We start from the raw sequence: 17,154 nt of genomic DNA, 5'->3' as shown, positions 1-17,154 counted from the left end.
TGTCTCGTGTCAATTTGATTCTTGGTCCAGCTAGGACCTTGAGGGGACAGGTACTCTTGCCCCCCAAGAATGGGATGACACATTCTTGCTCCCTGACACTTGGTGTAGTCAGCAGGATACTTTAACTAGCTGGACACCGCTCACCCCCGACACTGCTGCAGCTGAGACATCCTTGGGACATCTGACAGAGAGCCGGTAGAAGGTAAGATTTCTCACCGTGTCAACCTCCCAGAATGGCTAGCTGCACAGGCCGATGGAACGAGAGTGATCAGAGTCTATTTTCTCTCTTTCTCAATTTAGATGAGCAGGAGAAAATAGTGTGGAACTATTCCCTTGGGCTTAGCGACTCTTTGGTTCAATTTGGTTGAGTAGTCTTCGAGTACCGAACCATTTCTTCCCAGAGATAGTCCCTGTTTTCCTTGGTCTGTGTCATGTATGTTGTGTGTCATGTGTTGCTAAGAGACAACTTGGAAGCAAAGTTGCAAATTTAGGGGACACAAGTGGATCCCTTAAAACCCTTTAGATTGCTCATCACCTCAAGCGGATTCCCATGATAGGATGAGCTGGTCATGGAATGGGGTAGGCGGACCACTAGTCACCCACCAGCCTCAAAGAAACCTCCATGCAACAAGATATACTTTGTACAATCCACAGTCCCCAACCCCGTGGTGTTATTTTGGCTCCAAGAGACCCAAGGTTTAGATAAACCTGGTAGATTTTTCCTTTTGTTCTCTTCTATGTCCTAAGAGTTTGGCTCTTCACTAAGAATATTCTCTTTGGTCTCCACCATCCACACGGTGCACTTCCTGGGGTACACCTTGGAGGCCAGCCAAATAGACTGGCATACAAGTCTCTTTCTCTCTGTCAGGTTGTGCCAGTTCTCAAGGGTGTTTGTCATGAGAGGTTCCAGCCCATGAGAACCCTTGTGGTCTCAACCCTCATTGCTTGTTAGTGCTGGAAAGTCCCATTCCAGAAGCACCTATGTGATGTCACAGGTGAGAGGTCTGTGAGTGGAGGCATCTCACATTTTCATGGGAGACTGAAGATGCCGTTTCCACTACACCACCCTTACTAACTGTGCATTGAAGTCTTTGCTTTCTTAGGGTAATGTGGGGAGTAAGCTTCTGGATCATGGAGGCTGCATCCTCCATGCCCTCTCTGGACACCTGTTGTGTCCTGGGCTAAGTCCTAAAAAGGCTTATTGGTTTGAGTTGTTAGTAATAGAGCCTACTCATTAATGGCCACATGATGACTCCTTTAAACTGGCTATATTTTGAAAATATATATATTTTATGAAGGGCTCTCAATGGTCCTTTTAGTATCATGACTAACCTTAAGGACTCCTTTGATGAGATAGAAGTTCAACTTTAAGACAAAAATAAATGTCCCCATCGAGTGTAAATTCCCCTTTGTCTCTCCCTTGTTTTAGTCTCATTGCGTTTTTCACTGGTATTATAGTTGTTGTTGTTTTTACTTCTGTACATTACTCAGTACTCATCACAGTAAGTGGACTCTTCATGCCCTTCCCCTATTCCACACAGTCCCCACCCACCTCCCCCCTGGGAAGCATCCACTTCTCTGGAGGTGAGAGCTGGTTTCTGGTTTGTCTCTTTTTTTTCTTTGTTCTTTGTTGTTTCCCCTTCTTAAAGTCTGGCTGCACGTGCCTGTCTTGACTTCCCTTTCCCTACAAGATTGACAGAGTTCACTCTGGCCTGATCTCTAGGTTCAAAGGATCCAGGTTGCTCCTATCCATGTGGAAAGCCAGAAAGTGAATTTCACGAGAGCACCGGGGACTGGCCACAGGGCTCCCTTTGTCCTACCCTCCAGGGCTCTGTACTCAGGCCCTGCCGGCCTCAGGAATTCTTACACGATGTGTTTGCACGTGTATCCTAGACCTCCCGGCACAAAAAATTCGTGTCCCAGGACAGCAGCAGAGCTTTGAAATTATAACGCCCTTTTACCTCTGCTTCCAAAAGCTCCAACCAAATTTAGAGAAGAATTACAAAGATTCTTGGACTATATTTACAACCCTCTCTTCACAGAGCAAACAAATGACCAAATTTCTTCTGTGTCCTCCCACAAACGATCAGCTGAAGGCCCATATTCAGACTTACACTGTGTATCCAGAAAAAGGGCTCTTGTTAAAAGCCTTTAGACAGACTTCACAAAGGCATAAATCTTTTGGTTTCCATTTTAGGTAAATTCTCCCTGATACAAAGAAGCAAATTTAGTTAACAAGACAGGGCAGTGGCTTGATATTCAGGCTGTAATCCAGACCTTTGGGGAATGAGGAACAACTGTCCTTATTGTAGAAATCTCTACGAAAGGAGAACTGCGGCTTGAGAAACAAGTTAGAGCCCACTTAGCTCTCTCAACCTCCAAACTTGCCTAGTCCTCTCAGAATGTTTATGCATATTATTTAAGATCAGGATATTGGAAGAAAAATATTCTTACTTTTAAAATATATATATATGGTAAATTTTAAATAGCAATTACCCTGAAATTCCAGGAAAAAAAAATTTTACATTCTTTCTCTGACCCTTGAAATGATAAATCTTCTCATGTCTTTGAAATGTAAACACAGCCCACAATCTGCTGAGACTGAAGAAGAAAAAAAAAAAAAGAGGGAAAGAGGCCCTTTTAAAATGCAGGCTGCTGGCAGGACTCCTCTTCCAGGCTCCAGGTCCTCTAGTAACAGGCAGAGACGCTCCAAATATCCACCTTGGAGAAAAGTGAGAGCCTCTTTCCATGCCTTTGTGATACACATTTGTTTCCTTCTATCTTTTCTAAGGCCTAAGAACCATTTTTTGATGTGGGAACTTTAGGGAAAATTTTTTCATTAAAACAAATAAAGAAACAAAAAAAAAATAGAGGGAAGTATTCAAATATTGGGCCTGTACTATCTTCTTCTCAAATAGTAGTAGAAACAAAATTAAGATTTTGTGTGCATCCTGTGTGTGTATTGTGTGTGTGTGTGTGTGTCCACGTATAGTGTACATGTGAGATAGTTCGTCTACCAACGGGAGGTATTGCTAAAACTAATTTGCAAACGCGCTCCATTTCGTTAGCTGGAAGGCAGGCGCTCCTAAGCATTGGGCATTCTAAACTCAGGAAGGTAAAAACTCACCCAAACACGTGTTCAGGTTCCTATCAGCTGGGAAAATATTCGGCACTAAAGCTAATTTAAGGTTGTTGGTTTACTTAAAATAGATATGCCTTTGTAGTTGCCGGCATTAAATATAAACCTTTTATTCTGCTTGTGTTTACTGAAAGTCAGATAAGTTCATGGAATCTCCGTTGCAAACGTGACCAGGAGAAAAAGAAACCTTAGCAAACAGTTGATTTTACCTAATGCCTCGTGAAGTTTTGGGGGCAGTCTGGGCATAATTGTTAAAAAATAGGTAAATTAAACAGATGTAAAGATAAAATAATGAACAGAGAAACTAAAGATAAATTTGGGTCTGTTAAAAATTTTTCATGCTTTATTGAAGGATTGTATGATGAAAAAAAACTTGTTTCTAAATCATAAAATATATTCATCAATTTGTCAATCTAAAAAATTCTGCTGTGACCGAGCTCACAGTTGCCTACTATTGAGTTTTCACTAGAAACTAAGGTTTCAAAGCGTTAAAGAGTTCTGAGAAGCCTCGTTAAAACTGCTAGAAATAACAAGGGAAACAACTCCGTACGTGAAGAGAATAGGGTATGTGCTGTTGGTAAGAACAAGTATGAAGAAGAAAAAGACATATTTGTTGAGGGAAAAGTAAATAAGTTTGTCCTAATGTGAGACCGGTTATTTCAAGAGGAAACATTTAGGACAAAATCTAAAGGTAAAAAAGAAAGTTCTAGAAGGTTTAGGAAGAGAGGATCTTTGGAAAGAAATGTTATGTGTGGTCAATACTGGCTAAGATTATGATACATTTAAATAACTAAAGGAGTTTTAACATCAAAAGTTCACTGGTGCAAAGTTTTTGTTTTCTTTTTGTGAAGAACACAGAGTTTTCTTGAACTATTGGTCCATTCTCCATAAGACATTTTAAGTATAACTTTTTCTTTATCACCTAAGTTATCTGCCTAAAAAACCACAATTCTCGTTGCCAAAATAATTTCCTGTGTTTATCAGGTCTTCGCTTACTTAAGAACACGGAGTCTTAATCTGAAGGGAGTTACATTTTCTCACAACGATGTAACCTTCTGTGTTCGCCTTGAGTATCTTTTGTTGTCGCTTTGGTTAAAAGGATCATTAGATATTGTTTCGTAATGATGTGTGATCCTATTCAATCAACATTCAAATCATTTTGATATTTTGTGACACAATTCCCAAAATCAAATTCTAAAACAAAGTCTTTCGACCACAGTCTGAGGTGTTCCAAAGGGCCCGTGGAACATGACACTGGAAGAGATTTTGTGAGCAGTCGAGCTATTTAGGCTCACTCGGTACGTTATGTTACATGGGAAGCGTTGACAGGTGAGGGACAGGCAGTCCTAGCAAGTTTTAAAGAGTCAATCATCATTCTGGTTGCACTTACGTAAATAATTGACTACGTTTCCTTGGAAAGTCGACTTATTTTGCAAACACATTAGTGTTGACGTGGTTATCTTTGGCAATAATGAGGGTGAATACAGAGAGAAAACATGTTTCAATAACACATCTTTGTACATAATAGATTTTAACACTAATCATTATAAATGGGACTAGGTCCTTCTAGTGTCTTCCACCGCCCAGCTACAACTCTCCACGCTAAGATTTTGAGTTTTCTCCCACCTTCCCGACTTGGAATCATTAAGAATGAAAACTGCCCTTTTTCCTGAACTCGACGTACACTTCAGAGAAATCAGCACAATAGCTCACACACAGACCAGCTTCGTGCCAGTTGCTCAGTGGGCCTCTCAGATCACCAGAGACGTTTCATCTAGAGACCCGGAGGTTCTGTCTCATTGCCACAACCTGCCCCCCCTCTCCCTGAAGCCGCTTCAGGTTGACATCTAGAAGTCTGCTCCCCTGGCTGCCCTCAGAACTCGGGAACTGGCTTAACATTTGATCCAGTCATTAACCATCGTTTTCCTTTCGATTCCATATTAATGCCTCTTATTTAATACCCGATGACCTACTCCATTAGCCTCACGTTGTGAATACACCCGGATCACCGCTTCTGAAATGAGTTTGCCACCACCCACCTACTGTCAGGAATAATTGGATGAAACCAGTTCAATGGGAAGAAACATGCTACCAGCACAACTTCTATTGTGAGAAACTTCAGAGGACTTTAAATTTAAGTTTTCTCTGACTAACCCAACTACATGGCAGAGCAAACATTGTCTGCTAAACAATTGCTCATTTTCATCTTCCTTGAATTGTGTTCCTCCCCTTTGAAGTCCCAAACCCTTACCCTCTTCTCTTAATTCAGGATGACGTTGGCCTGCCATTATGCCAACTGCCATGTCCGTGTGCAGTCCCTGCATGTATGCTGTTAAATTTGAGTCTATCCTATTAATCTGTCTCACGCCTTCTGAGGGTAGCAGGTGTCAGGAAGGAGACCCCATGGGCTTTGTCTTAGGAAGGCTAGTCTGGTGGAGGCAGGTGGAGAAGGAGGCCCTGGGCCCATGGACCAGGTGTTGGAACGGATTGACTTTAGGAATGAAGATGACAAGAAATTGCATTTTGAGCACATCTGAGCTGCTCACAGGGTGGACAGCTCTACAAAGATGCCAGTAGCCAATGGAAGTCAAGACGTGGGCCTGGGGGAGGCAGGAAGTAGGTGTGCAGAGACTGGAGGTGGTGCTACAGGGTGGGGCAGAGACCCTCCCCGGAGACAAGGTCATCAGGGACAGACCCAGGGGATGCTGAGACGAGGGGCCAGTGCGAGGACAGAGCACACCTCATCACATCAGCCATACGCTCCCAAAGGACCGCACTGCTTTTCTCCTAATTAATGAAATTAGGAAGTAACTGAAGAAAAAAAAAGGGAAGTAGATGAGAGAAATCAAAAAAAGATTAATTTAGAGAAGTAGAAGACAGTTTGCCTCGGAGCTCAGTTCCAGTCCCTGGAGGGCAGCGGGCATCAGCCAAGCACCAGGGAGACAACCCAGGCAGCAGGACATGTGGCTACTCCCGGTTCTGTTCCTTCTGGTCGTCCAAGGTGAGTGGGGTGGGGGCTTCAGGACGGAGCACCTGCAGGGCTGGGGCGGGACTCAGACAGGGTCTGTCCGAGGGGAAATGGCAGAGCCTTTCACTCATCTAGACGCTTATTCATTTAAAAAAATTTTTTTTAAAGTTTTGTTGCCTGACAGGTATTAAGTTAGGTATTGGGGAGTGGAAATAGATATAAGTAACACAAACGGTGTCTGTTTTCTAGGGCACTGTTGGTCAACCGTGGCAGATAGATGGATGGATAGATGATGGATAGACAGATGGATGAGGGAAGCATATGCACACATATACACACACATGCATAAATGCACGAATCCCAGAGGAACTTGGAAGGAGCCCAGAAGCTCAGGCTCCAGCTGAGACCCACTCCGTCAAGGTGGGGTTCAGACATCTGGATCATTTAAAAGCCTGCACAACGGGTCTTAACGTGTAGCTAGAGCCGGGATCCTCTCTTCCGAAGAGCTCAGGGTAGAGGGAGGAAGACAGACAGCAGAAGCAGGGGTGACAGGCTCTCTGGAGAATTGCTCAACGCCATACATCAGCCTGCCTGCGTCTCTGCTCTGGACGAGCCAAAGATCAGACCATCCTGCAGTGTCATAAGAGCAACAATGGAGACAGGGACAAAGGGCTCTGGTGACACTGGGAGCCACCGAGCTGGCTGCAGAACCAGAGACACCGTAGAAGAGACACTGTTTGAGCCGAGGCTTGAGGGATGAATAGAAGGGCTTGATTCCTTCAAGCAGAGAAGAGAGAACATTCCAGGCAGAGGGAACAGCTTGTGCAAAGGTATGGAGACTCAGAAGAACAAGGTGTGTAGTGAAATAACAAGCAATCACCTGTGTGAGTGTGTGTGTGTGTGTGTGTGTGTGCGTGCGTGAGTGTGTGTGTATGTTGAGTTCTGTGCCACGTGTCCACCCAGAGGGTGAGGTATTTTAGGTGGGTAGGGGTCAGAGTGTCGTGGGGAGGGGGCCCATTCTGAACAAAAGATTCACAACAGCCGTGTTTTGGTTTCGAAAAGGAAAGAAAACTTCATTATTATTAGAGAAACCTAACGGACATAGAAGAGGAAAGGAATCCAGGCATAGACGAAGGTCATAGTCGGTAGTTTTTCTTTTCCTGTGGATCATACGGCTTCCCCCACATGATAGGGGAATTGGCTAATGGGAAACCATTAGAGCATATTGACCAGTTGGACCTAGTAAGCCGCGTCATTAATTTCTTCATGCAAGTATGACATTCCTTTTAGGCCAGGCTTAGCCTGATCTTGTCTATACCATTTTCATTTTATTATATTAGCTTCCTGGGCATGTCCAATTTTATGAGTAGTAGGATTTCCCTGAATCCGTGTCATAACAGGAATCTGAGGCTTCATTAATACACCACGATTCACAGCTACAGGCTCGGTGTCAGCCAGTGCCCGGGAGCATGCTGAGAACGGTTTTTTAAATGGGGTCTGAGAGGTACGACCAGAAGGGAGCTGCCTAGCCCCAAATCCTAAAGGCACCACTTACTCTCTTGTTTCTGCCACAAACTCCAATTAGCATATTCCCCTTCCGCTGAGACCTGCAGCTCAATAGGGCCCAGGTCGAAGGGGCCATACCTCTAAAGCAGCTCGAATAGCCTGTTTCACTTGCTGAAAAGCCTGTTCCCACAATTAAATTGGTGCTTCTTTCCAATAACTTTATAGAGGGGGTTTAGTATCTGTCCCAGAGGTGGGATATGGTTTTTCCAGAACCCAAACAATCCTGTAAATTTCTGAAATTCCTTTTTATTTTGTGGTGATTTAAAGTTTATAATTTTCTGTTTTGCTTTAGGTAACATCTCTCTTTTTCCTTTATCCCAGACAATTTCCAAAAACGTAACTGTTTGGCACTGTGCTTGTATTTTAAAGAGACTAATCTCCCATCTTTTTCGTTTTATTTCATTTACTATCAACCCCAAGGCCTCCCGCACCTGTGACTCATGATCTCCCGGCATTAAAATATCATCTATATAGTGAGTTATTAGAATTCCGATGGGGCAACTTAATTTGAGCCAGATGCCCCCCATGGTGGGGCTATGTCTATACCCTCAGGCAACCGGGTAAATATAAACTGACGGCCTTGCCATGTGAAGACAAATCAATTCCAAGACTCAGGAGGAATAGGGATGGTAAAAAAAAAAAAAAAGGCAATTGCTCAATCAGTCACTGTGTAGCAGGTGCCAGCACAGGCTTGGATCTGTTCAATGGAGGTAATTATGTCCGGCTGGGCAGCAGTTAATGGAGGGGTAACTTTGTCTAATTGCCTATCATCTACTGTCATTCGCCAAATACCATCACTTTTTTCCCCACAGGCCAAGTAGAATTGTCCCACTCAGTAGATGTAGGTATCAATACACCTGCTTGAAGGTAATACTAAATAGTGTTACTAATATCATCTTGTCCACCGGGAACGTGCTATTGTTTTATTTGCACTCCTTTAAATGCTCGTAGAATAGACACAGGGGGGTCTACTAGCTTCCCTACAATGACCGGTGCGGTTTTGCCTTGAAATGCACGTGCTCCAAATTGATATATACCATCTGTTCGAGCCAGTTTGAGACCTTTGAGAATATCGATGACAATTATGTATTCAGGAACGGGTACTGTCATTTTATCATCTCTTTTAGGTAATTGCCCTATTTTTAATAAGTGTCGTCTGCACTGCCTGTATCCACCACCACGCCCCAGGCCAGTAATGGTAATGAATTGTCTTCTGAACTCTTTAGGGTTTCCATATATTGAACGGGCCTCTGCCCCAGTGTCCACAAGGGCCGAGGCAATAGTGGTATATCCGTTTCTCCGATATATAGTCATGGGCACATGGGGTCGTTCATCCTGACGAGTTAATCTGACATCCTTGCTTGCTCTGGGGCGTGGCCTCCCCTTCAGGCCAGGAGGTCAGAGAACAGGCTGGAGACGGGGCTGAGGGTAAAGGCAACGGTGCCCGCGCCTTCACCAGATTGGGTTCCCATTTCACAGTGGTCTTCTGGACAGGGAGTCCTTTATCTGTACACATCGTCCGTAAATCAGGGATGGAAATGCCGCCAATTTTCTCGCGAGCCAACCCCACTTTAAGAAGGGCTGGAAACGTGCCTCTCCTGGAGACCCAAATTTTCTTTCCTTGTGATTGATCACGAGAAGCTAAACTCCAATCTCCTAATTCACCTAACTGTGTCATCTTCTCCACCACGCCATCAGTGGGGCCGTCGGTCTCGTGAAGCAGTCATGATCACCGGCTTCTAGGCAGGCGGAGTTTTGATTGTTCGATTTCTGATTTGAGTCGTAAGGGGCAGGTCCGTTAACGCGTCTGCCGCTCCCGAGAAAACAGCATGTTTCATGGCCTCCTCGCCTAATTTTTGCATCGGCTTTTAAAGAATACCACGGCTTCTCTGTCCTCTGGAGGGTATTTGTCACAGGTCCGTGGACAGCTAGCTCCAGCACAGGGGTCCCATCCGTGGGCTGCCCGTTATCGTCATTGCCGGGAGGCCCTTGCCTCCAGTCTCTAAACGCGGCTCTCAAGGTCGGTTCCTGGGACACAGTCACAAACGCAAATGCATCTCCAGCATCAAGCTAGACGCCCGCAGTGCCCAGATCACATCGGCGCGTTCACCGTGATCATAAGGCCTCCCCTGATCGTTGGCTGGCTGGAAATAAAATATCATTGACTTCCTGCTACGTAAAGTCCTCAAGAGTGTCTTCCCTCACCCCTGCCTGCTGGTCCCCTTGCCACTCCAGGCGACGCCATCCGAGGCTGAGTGTGATCGGGGCGAGCTTGCCTCTTACCAGCGCGCCCGTGAGTATCTGACTCATCATGGTCCCAGACATGGTCACCCCAGGTGTCAGGGTCCCACTCAGGCCCAGCAGAAGCCGTGGCTAGGCGCACTTCTTAGCGGCCACCGTTCCTCTCCTCTTTTTACATTTACATTCGGCCACGCTCAGGGCCGCGTTTTCTGCCACGTGCTGGAGGGTGTGGACTTGGTCAGAAAAACGACAGTCTGACATTGGAGCACAGCCATTTTAGACTGTACATCGGCCACCTCCGTTTCCAATTTGAGTCTTTCCTTCTGGCACTTCTCACAAGGCTCCACCACCCGCTTGTGTGCTGTGACCAAACACCATCCTCGGCGAGCTAAGGATGACCCATCGTCGTGCCCAGTTACAGTCTGCAAAGCATCTACGAGCTGCATTTACTTTCCCGTGGCGCCCACAGACCGGCCCGCTTAGACCATCGCTTTGCCAGTGAGCAAAACTGTAGGTCTTCGCACGCGAGAGTGTCAACATCAGCGTGGGGGTGTCCACGACCAAACAGAAAAGGCGTGTGGTGAATCCTGCCAACTATGCCGATTACGTTCTGAACAAAAGATTCACAGCAGCCGTGTTTTGGTTTCGAAAAGGAAAGAAAACTTCATTATTATTATTAATTATTAGTATAGAAACCTAATAGATACAGAAGAGGGAAGGAATCTACACACAGATGAAGGTCATAGTAGGCAAAAACGAAAACAAGGTCAAGTGACATCAAATTGGGTAATTACAACATCCAACCTCAGCAGATGTGGGAGCCTCGGGGGGGACAGCCAGGCTGGAGACCCACTGAGACCCCCCAGCAAGCGTCCTCCCTGCAGATGAGACTTCCCACTGACCATCCCCATTAGGGCACTATTTAAAGGGCATATGATGGGGTTGGAAGTTAAACATGTGTTTGCTTACACGCGGTTTGGAGTGAGGGCATTTCTATGTTCCCATGTTTTTATATTTTCAAGGAACCTGGGCTATGTGTGTCTGCCTCCCCTCCCGTATGCCATTCTGGGGCAGGGGTGGGGTTGGGGGAGGGCAGCCCAGCCTGGAGCAGTAGGGGTTGTGAGGCAAAATTTGCAGCTCTTAGCCTCCAAAACAGAAGGGCCAGTTCTGATCTGGGGGACAGATACTATATTTTATTTTTTTTAAAGATTTATTTATTTATTTTGACAGAGAGGGAGATGGAGAGAGCACAAGCAGGGGGAAAGGCAGAGGGAGAGGGAGAGGCAGACCCACAGAGCAGGGAGCCCGACTCAGGGCTCGATCCCACAACCCTGGGATCATGACCTGAGCCGAAGGCAGATGCTTAACCGACTGAGGCACCCAGGGGCTCCCAGATAAAATATTTTAAATAACCAGGGTTCCAAGGCCATTCACACATCAGGAGTCTCACAAAAAAACATTTCTTACTCTGCCTGCAAACGTATGGGCAGGTCCAGGTGATCAGTTATGCGGCAGAAATCATAGGGACATCTATCCATATACAACAGGGCCACACTGTCTCACCAGCTCTGGGATTCAGAAATACACCTGGGGCTGCAGTGAAGGCTCTGCGCTGCCGGGGAGAGGAGTTGGCAGAGGGCATGTAGGGATCCGAAACCAATAGGTGGTGAGTGAGCGGGGCCCCTGTATTGGGCAGTTAGGAGCCCCAAGGGGAACATCCAAGAGAGGGCACAGCTAAAGCCATCCTGCAGGGGATGAAGGGACAGGCCAGATGTGGCGATTAGACAGAGGCCAGAGGCTCCTGGCTGGTCTTCAGGGCAGTGCCAACACCCCAGCAGCGACCAGACCAGCCCCGGGCTCAAGGAAGATGACATGAATGTTGGGTTTCTGTCTTCTAGGCCACTTCTCCATCTGCCAGGAGAGAACGGTGAGAGGCACAGAGGGGGGGACACTGACGGTAAACTGTGGGTATGGCCGAGGATGGGAATCCTACAAGAAGTGGTGGTGCCGCGGGAGGAACAAGAATTCTTGCAGAATCCTTGTAAAAACCACTGGGACAGACCAACTGGTGAAGAAGGAGCGAGCGTCCATCCAGGACAATCACAGCCGACGCTCATTCACTGTGACCTTAGAGAGGCTCCGTCGAGATGACACAGACACCTACTGGTGTGGGATTGAGAGAACCGGTGAAGACCTGGGGTACAAAATTTCCGTGATTGTCGACCCAGGTAGGCACTACTCCCTCCTGTGCTCTGGGGCCCTGGTACCAACCACAGAGGGGTCAGGACTGTGTCTCTGTCTTCCCAAAGGATGGAGAGGCGTCTCTTAACATGCCTGAGACAACACGTGTGTGTGTTTCTGTGTGTGCATATCTGCACATGTGTGCCCTTGTGCATGTGGGGGGGCACCAAGAGTCTGGGAAAGACTAGAAGAAAGAGTGAGCCTCCACATCTCTGCATGTCTCCATCCGATGTCCCCAGGGGGAGCAGAGAAGCAGAGACTCCACGAGGACAGGCTTGTCCAGGGAAGGCAGCTCCTCCTTTTCCAGTAACGTCACCCCCTTGCAGCCCCAGGCTGAGTGGGGCTTGTCACGTGTGCGGAGAGCAGTAGGTGCTAGAAAGCCGTGACCCTGATGGTCTCAGCTACAGGACAAGAGACCGTCTCCCTGCCCCTCCTTCTTCCCCTCCCTCCTCTGGCAACATAAGCACAAAGGAGCAGGGGAGGGACTCTGAACCCATTTCTGGGAGAAGGAAAGGCAGACTCCACCAGAGCGCAGGGACCCCCTCTCTCTCTGCCTCTGAGCCTTGGAGGGGACTCTGGGCTCCACTGCAGCTGCTCCAGAGACACTAGGGCCTCCCTGGAGACAGGCCTGGAAAGGGAGTCAGGTGTAGTCCCCGCCCCACAGTCTACCTCTGGACCCCTCAGTCTTCTCTCCAACATACAGACATACAGACACACAGACACACAGACACACAGACACACAGACACTAGAGAAGTAACATCTCTACTACTCACTACCCCACTTAATAAGCAGAGAAAGGCTCTTCACACTCAGCATATGCAAATCTGCTGTGCGAATGTGTGCAGTGGACAGGTATGCTGGTGTAGAATGTTCCAGAGATCAACTGGAAAAAGACAACAAGGGTGGGTGGATGTGTGCAAGAGTGCAGGAGGAACTGGGGCCAGAGATCTGGAGTGTGGACCCTCCAACCAGACAAGGCTTCGCTAGCAGGCCTGGTGCAGTAAGGAAGGCCCCGGGGAGGCAGGAAGGCCCCGAAGGGACAGCAGGGGCTGCGGGCTCTGGGCGGCTGCAGGACACGGGGGACCCTGGGCCAGCCAGCCCATGGGTCACAGCGCATCAGGGCAGGTGGCACGCAGCCTGCTTCGGGCAAGGCTGAGACTCAGAGAAGAGCTGGCCTGGCTGATGGAAAGTTCCAGGGGTGGGGACGTGGCTCTGACGTGCTCAGCTGTGCCACACAGGACACTGAGATTGAGCTGAACGTAGTTGCTCCCGAGCCCCCACGCCACGTGCCTCCCAGACGGGGAACTGGTGTTTCTCTGCAAATGAAGTAGCAGCATGTTTGGGATGAGAAACCAGAAAGATGCGATGGCGGACCAATGAGCCTGAGCGATGGTGCTGAGACAGAAGCTTCTTCAGCCTGGGGGAGGGGGGAGTGGAGAAGGCCATGGGAGCCACTGCGTCACTCTCACAGCCCTGCTCTGCTCTGTGTGTTTAGCACCGGATCCAACAGATTTTCCCAAGTCTGTGGCAAGACCCACGCTGGCGAGTCACGCTTCCTCGTTTCCACTTCCCCGGGGCATCACCAGCAACCAGCCCGTGATCAACCCCAATGGCAGGTGAGAAGAGCTGGACCCCAGCAGACTCTCCCACTGCTGCCCTGTGACCACTACCCTCAGGACACTCAGTCAGGGACCCCCCTTGGCCCCTCTGAAGTCGCCTGTGCAGGAGAGCATCAGCAAAGTCTGCAGGGGCTCCTCCTTTATACCTCTGAGCACTTCAAGAGCTCCCCACTCCCCACGAGGGACCTAACACAGGGCTTCAGCTGGGCTGCAGGACAGAAGGCTCTGGTCTCCTGCTCACCTGCCTCCCAACCCACAAGAAGCCAAAAGGGGGGGTCGGTGGTTCCAGGCTCGAGTTTGCCAGAAGGGAAGTGCTCTCTATTTGTTTTCCTGTGGCCTCTGGAACGAATCAGCCACAAACCGTGGCATAAGATAATACAATTTTATGATCTTGTGGTTGGAAGTTCGGAAGTCTGAAATGAGTCTCCCTGAGCTAAAGTCAAGGTGCCGACAGGGCTGGTTCCTTCTGGAGGCTCTAAGGGAGAAGCAGTAGGTGGACCCTGCACCCCCTGGCTCATGATCCTTTCCATCCTCACAGCCAGCAGCGGTGGCCGAGTCCTCCTCACACCACATTACTGGGACACTGGCTCTCCCTGTCCTTTCACTTATAAACATACTGGTGATGACGTAAAGTCCACCCAGATAACACAGGCTAATCTCCCCAACTCAAGGTCAGCAGGTTGGCAATCTTAACTCCATCTGGATCATGAACTCCCCCTTGCCATGTACCCTAACACATTCACAGGCCTGGGGGTTAGGACATCTCTGAGGGGGAGTGTTTTCTGCCCACAGAAGGTCACGGGCCATTATCTGATCCATGGATCCAGCCCTGCCCTCCCTGAGTGCTAAGGAAATGGGAGGGAGTGGGAAGCTGGGTTTCCTGCTTTCTCACATTCTCAACATGGTAGAGAGGCTGGGACATCAACCTGAAGCAGCCCACTGCCCCCCTCCCCCCACCCCGGCCACCAATCAAGAATCATCCAAAGACAACCAATTAGCTCTTTCATTAAGGGGCAAACACACTGCTCCAGGTTCTCCCCATCAGAGGCCAGGGTGAAGGTGCATTCCTTCCCTGGGTCCCGCCCCCCAGAAACACCCTCCACCAGCTCCCTTCCAGCTCCAGGCCAACTTCCTTCCCTTCTCCAGGAACCTATTCCCTGGAGCCAGGCCCCACTAGACGGTTTGTTCGGTCATGCCTCTGAATGCGACAAGCACTTGGTCTACGACAAGCTTCCGTCTTGCTGGTGACTGTTTGGAGACGGGTTGTGTTGCTGAGTGGGGAGTAGAGGATGCAGGACTTTTAGGAGACCAGGAGCATGGGAGGAAGCTTGCAGGGCAAGAGACAGGACAGCAGCCCCACAGGGAGTGGAACTTGTGAAAAGAGCACAGTAGTTTAAGGATATTTTGAGGAAGGGCAAAGCAGCATGCCCTCCCTTTCCTTCCAGAAAGCCACCTGTGAAATCCACATGACCCATCACGCTCAAGGCAGGTGGAAGCACAGGGCAAGGCTGGCCTGCAGGGTCCTGGCCCTGCTCGTGCAGGAGGGCATGACGCCGACGGTGAGGGGTCCAGACACGTGGATACTGAGAGGGACCACCAGGGGGACACGTGTAAGCAAGGGCCATCGTCCACCTGGACCCCGTGTCCACTATACAGGGTGTATGAGAGGGTCCACCGCATATGTGCTACCACGTGGGGGTCAGAGCTGAGAGAGACCCTCCCAGGAGAACCCTGAAGGTAAATAGCCTGGTGGACAGGGGTGGGGCAATCTTCCTCTGCTTCAAAGAGATAATATTAGATCAGAAATGGAAATTTGGGCAGAACTGACACAAGGTAGGACACAAGTAGAATGAAAACACAGCAAAAGCAAACCCTTGAGCTTGGTTGGCCTGCAGGTGAGGTAGAGAGGAATTGTGGGAGAGCAGCCAAAAAGCAGGATGAAATCTGGGGGCAGAGGGGCTGGAGCCCAGGCTAAGCTGCAGCGAGACCCCTAAAGGTTTAGCCCTGAGCAGCACGGCTGTGCCCTCAGAGGGGCTTCCCTGGCAAGGAGCAAGGCTTGCCGTTCCTGCAGCTCTGGGCTCAGGAGTGAGGTCAGGGAGGAGGGGGCTGGGGCTGCCCATGAGGAGGGAGCTTATCCTGCCACCCTGTTCCCTGCACAGGGCCCTGCTAGCAGCCTTCACTTCGTGCTCTTGACCTTTGTGAAGGGTCCCTGCTGGGGTCCTGCTGTGCACTGTGGTGTGGCTGAGCTGGAGTCAGGGGGACCCAGGGGGAGGATAGAGTCAGCCTGAGCAGGAGAGGCCCAGCTCCGGCGCCATCAACACCCCTGCACCCTCTGACCTCTGGCAGGAATGGGCAGGGGTTACAGCTCCAAGAGAGATCTGGTCGCTGTTAGGTAGGGACTCCCCTCGTCCTGACCTCAGGAATGAACCCTGGCTCCTTCTCTGCTCTGCACAGGTCGAGAACCCTGGCCTCCACGGTAGCAGCCAAGAAGCCTCCTGTGTGGATCCTCCTGGTGCCTCTTTTCCTTGTGACCCTGGAGTGGCTCTGCCGAGGATAACGGACTATCACAGCATTCAGGACTCTGGCCAATGATGGGTTTTAAAATTCCAGACCTACCAGTAACTATAGAACCAGAATTAAACCAAAAAGCTTCCGAGTGTTGCACGTGGTCAGAGACCCTGATGGGCCAGATGTTCCAGCTGTCGCTGCGTCCCTGTCTCCTGGAGGAAGAATCGCCTGCACGTAAGACTGAAGACAGGTTGGACCACCCCGACCCGCATCCCATCTGTTTGCTCCGCACGTTTCCTAGTAAATCTATGGCTTTCCTGGGCTCTTTTGAGATTATTTCACTGGGACACTCTTTCATTGTTTTATATGTGAGAGTAAGATCCGTCCATCCTAGAGGGTCAGAAGTGACTCTAAACCCAGCGCTGGAATTAGAGTGTGTCTGGTAACTGTCTTAAGTTACTCTTTTTCCCTGTGTAAGTCATGAGTGTTTGGTGGGGAGGGGCTTTGAAACAATGTCAACATCCACGTGACCCTGTGGCTACATCAGTGGTCTCCAAGCGCAGGGGACTCACTGGTGGTCACACGAACAGCTCCAATCTGTCCCTCCATTCGTCCCTTAGTCTCTCTGGTCCTTCCGGTGCAGGGCTCCAGGGACAGTCTGGACTTCTCCATCCAGATGGGACAAATGAGGGGCTCAGATCTGTGCCCTTCATGCCTGTGATGCTGTCCGTCCTCCAGCCAGCTCAGACCCACCCTCGCCCACTCCTGTTTGGCCTAACCTTTGCCTTTTCCAAACACCCCCCACGCCTCCCCACCCCACCCCCAGCTGTGTAATGGGAAGTCCAGGACTCCCAGCTCTTTGGCTTCAACT

General features: G+C 49.1%; 1 protein-coding gene across 1 annotated transcript; it reads left to right on the top strand.

Annotated features, from left to right (window-relative positions):
- Positions 1 to 6,100: 6,100 nt before the first annotated feature.
- On the top strand, positions 6,101 to 16,619 carry LOC148107923 (CMRF35-like molecule 5). The gene is made up of 4 exons (XM_087854144.1): positions 6,101 to 6,140; positions 11,813 to 12,142; positions 13,652 to 13,772; positions 16,230 to 16,619. The coding sequence occupies exons 1-4, from the start codon at positions 6,101 to 6,103 to the stop codon at positions 16,330 to 16,332; spliced, it is 594 nt and encodes a 197-aa protein (XP_087710270.1). The 3' UTR covers positions 16,333 to 16,619.
- Positions 16,620 to 17,154: the final 535 nt, after the last annotated feature.

Source organism: Ursus americanus, chromosome 23 (genome assembly GCF_024610735.1).
Source record: "Ursus americanus isolate L20-20 chromosome 23, mUrsAme1.1.p, whole genome shotgun sequence".
Lineage (NCBI taxonomy): Eukaryota > Metazoa > Chordata > Mammalia > Carnivora > Ursidae > Ursus > Ursus americanus.
This window is presented reverse-complemented; position numbering and strand designations above follow the sequence as displayed.

Bases quoted from the DNA above. Each gene is read 5' to 3' on its own strand.
- LOC148107923 (XM_087854144.1), top strand. From the start codon at position 6,101: ATGTGGCTACTCCCGGTTCTGTTCCTTCTGGTCGTCCAAG. The intron at 6,141-11,812 runs GTGAGTGGGGTG...TCTGTCTTCTAG, and splicing joins GTTCCTTCTGGTCGTCCAAG to GCCACTTCTCCATCTGCCAG. The intron at 12,143-13,651 runs GTAGGCACTACT...CTGTGTGTTTAG, and splicing joins TTCCGTGATTGTCGACCCAG to CACCGGATCCAACAGATTTT.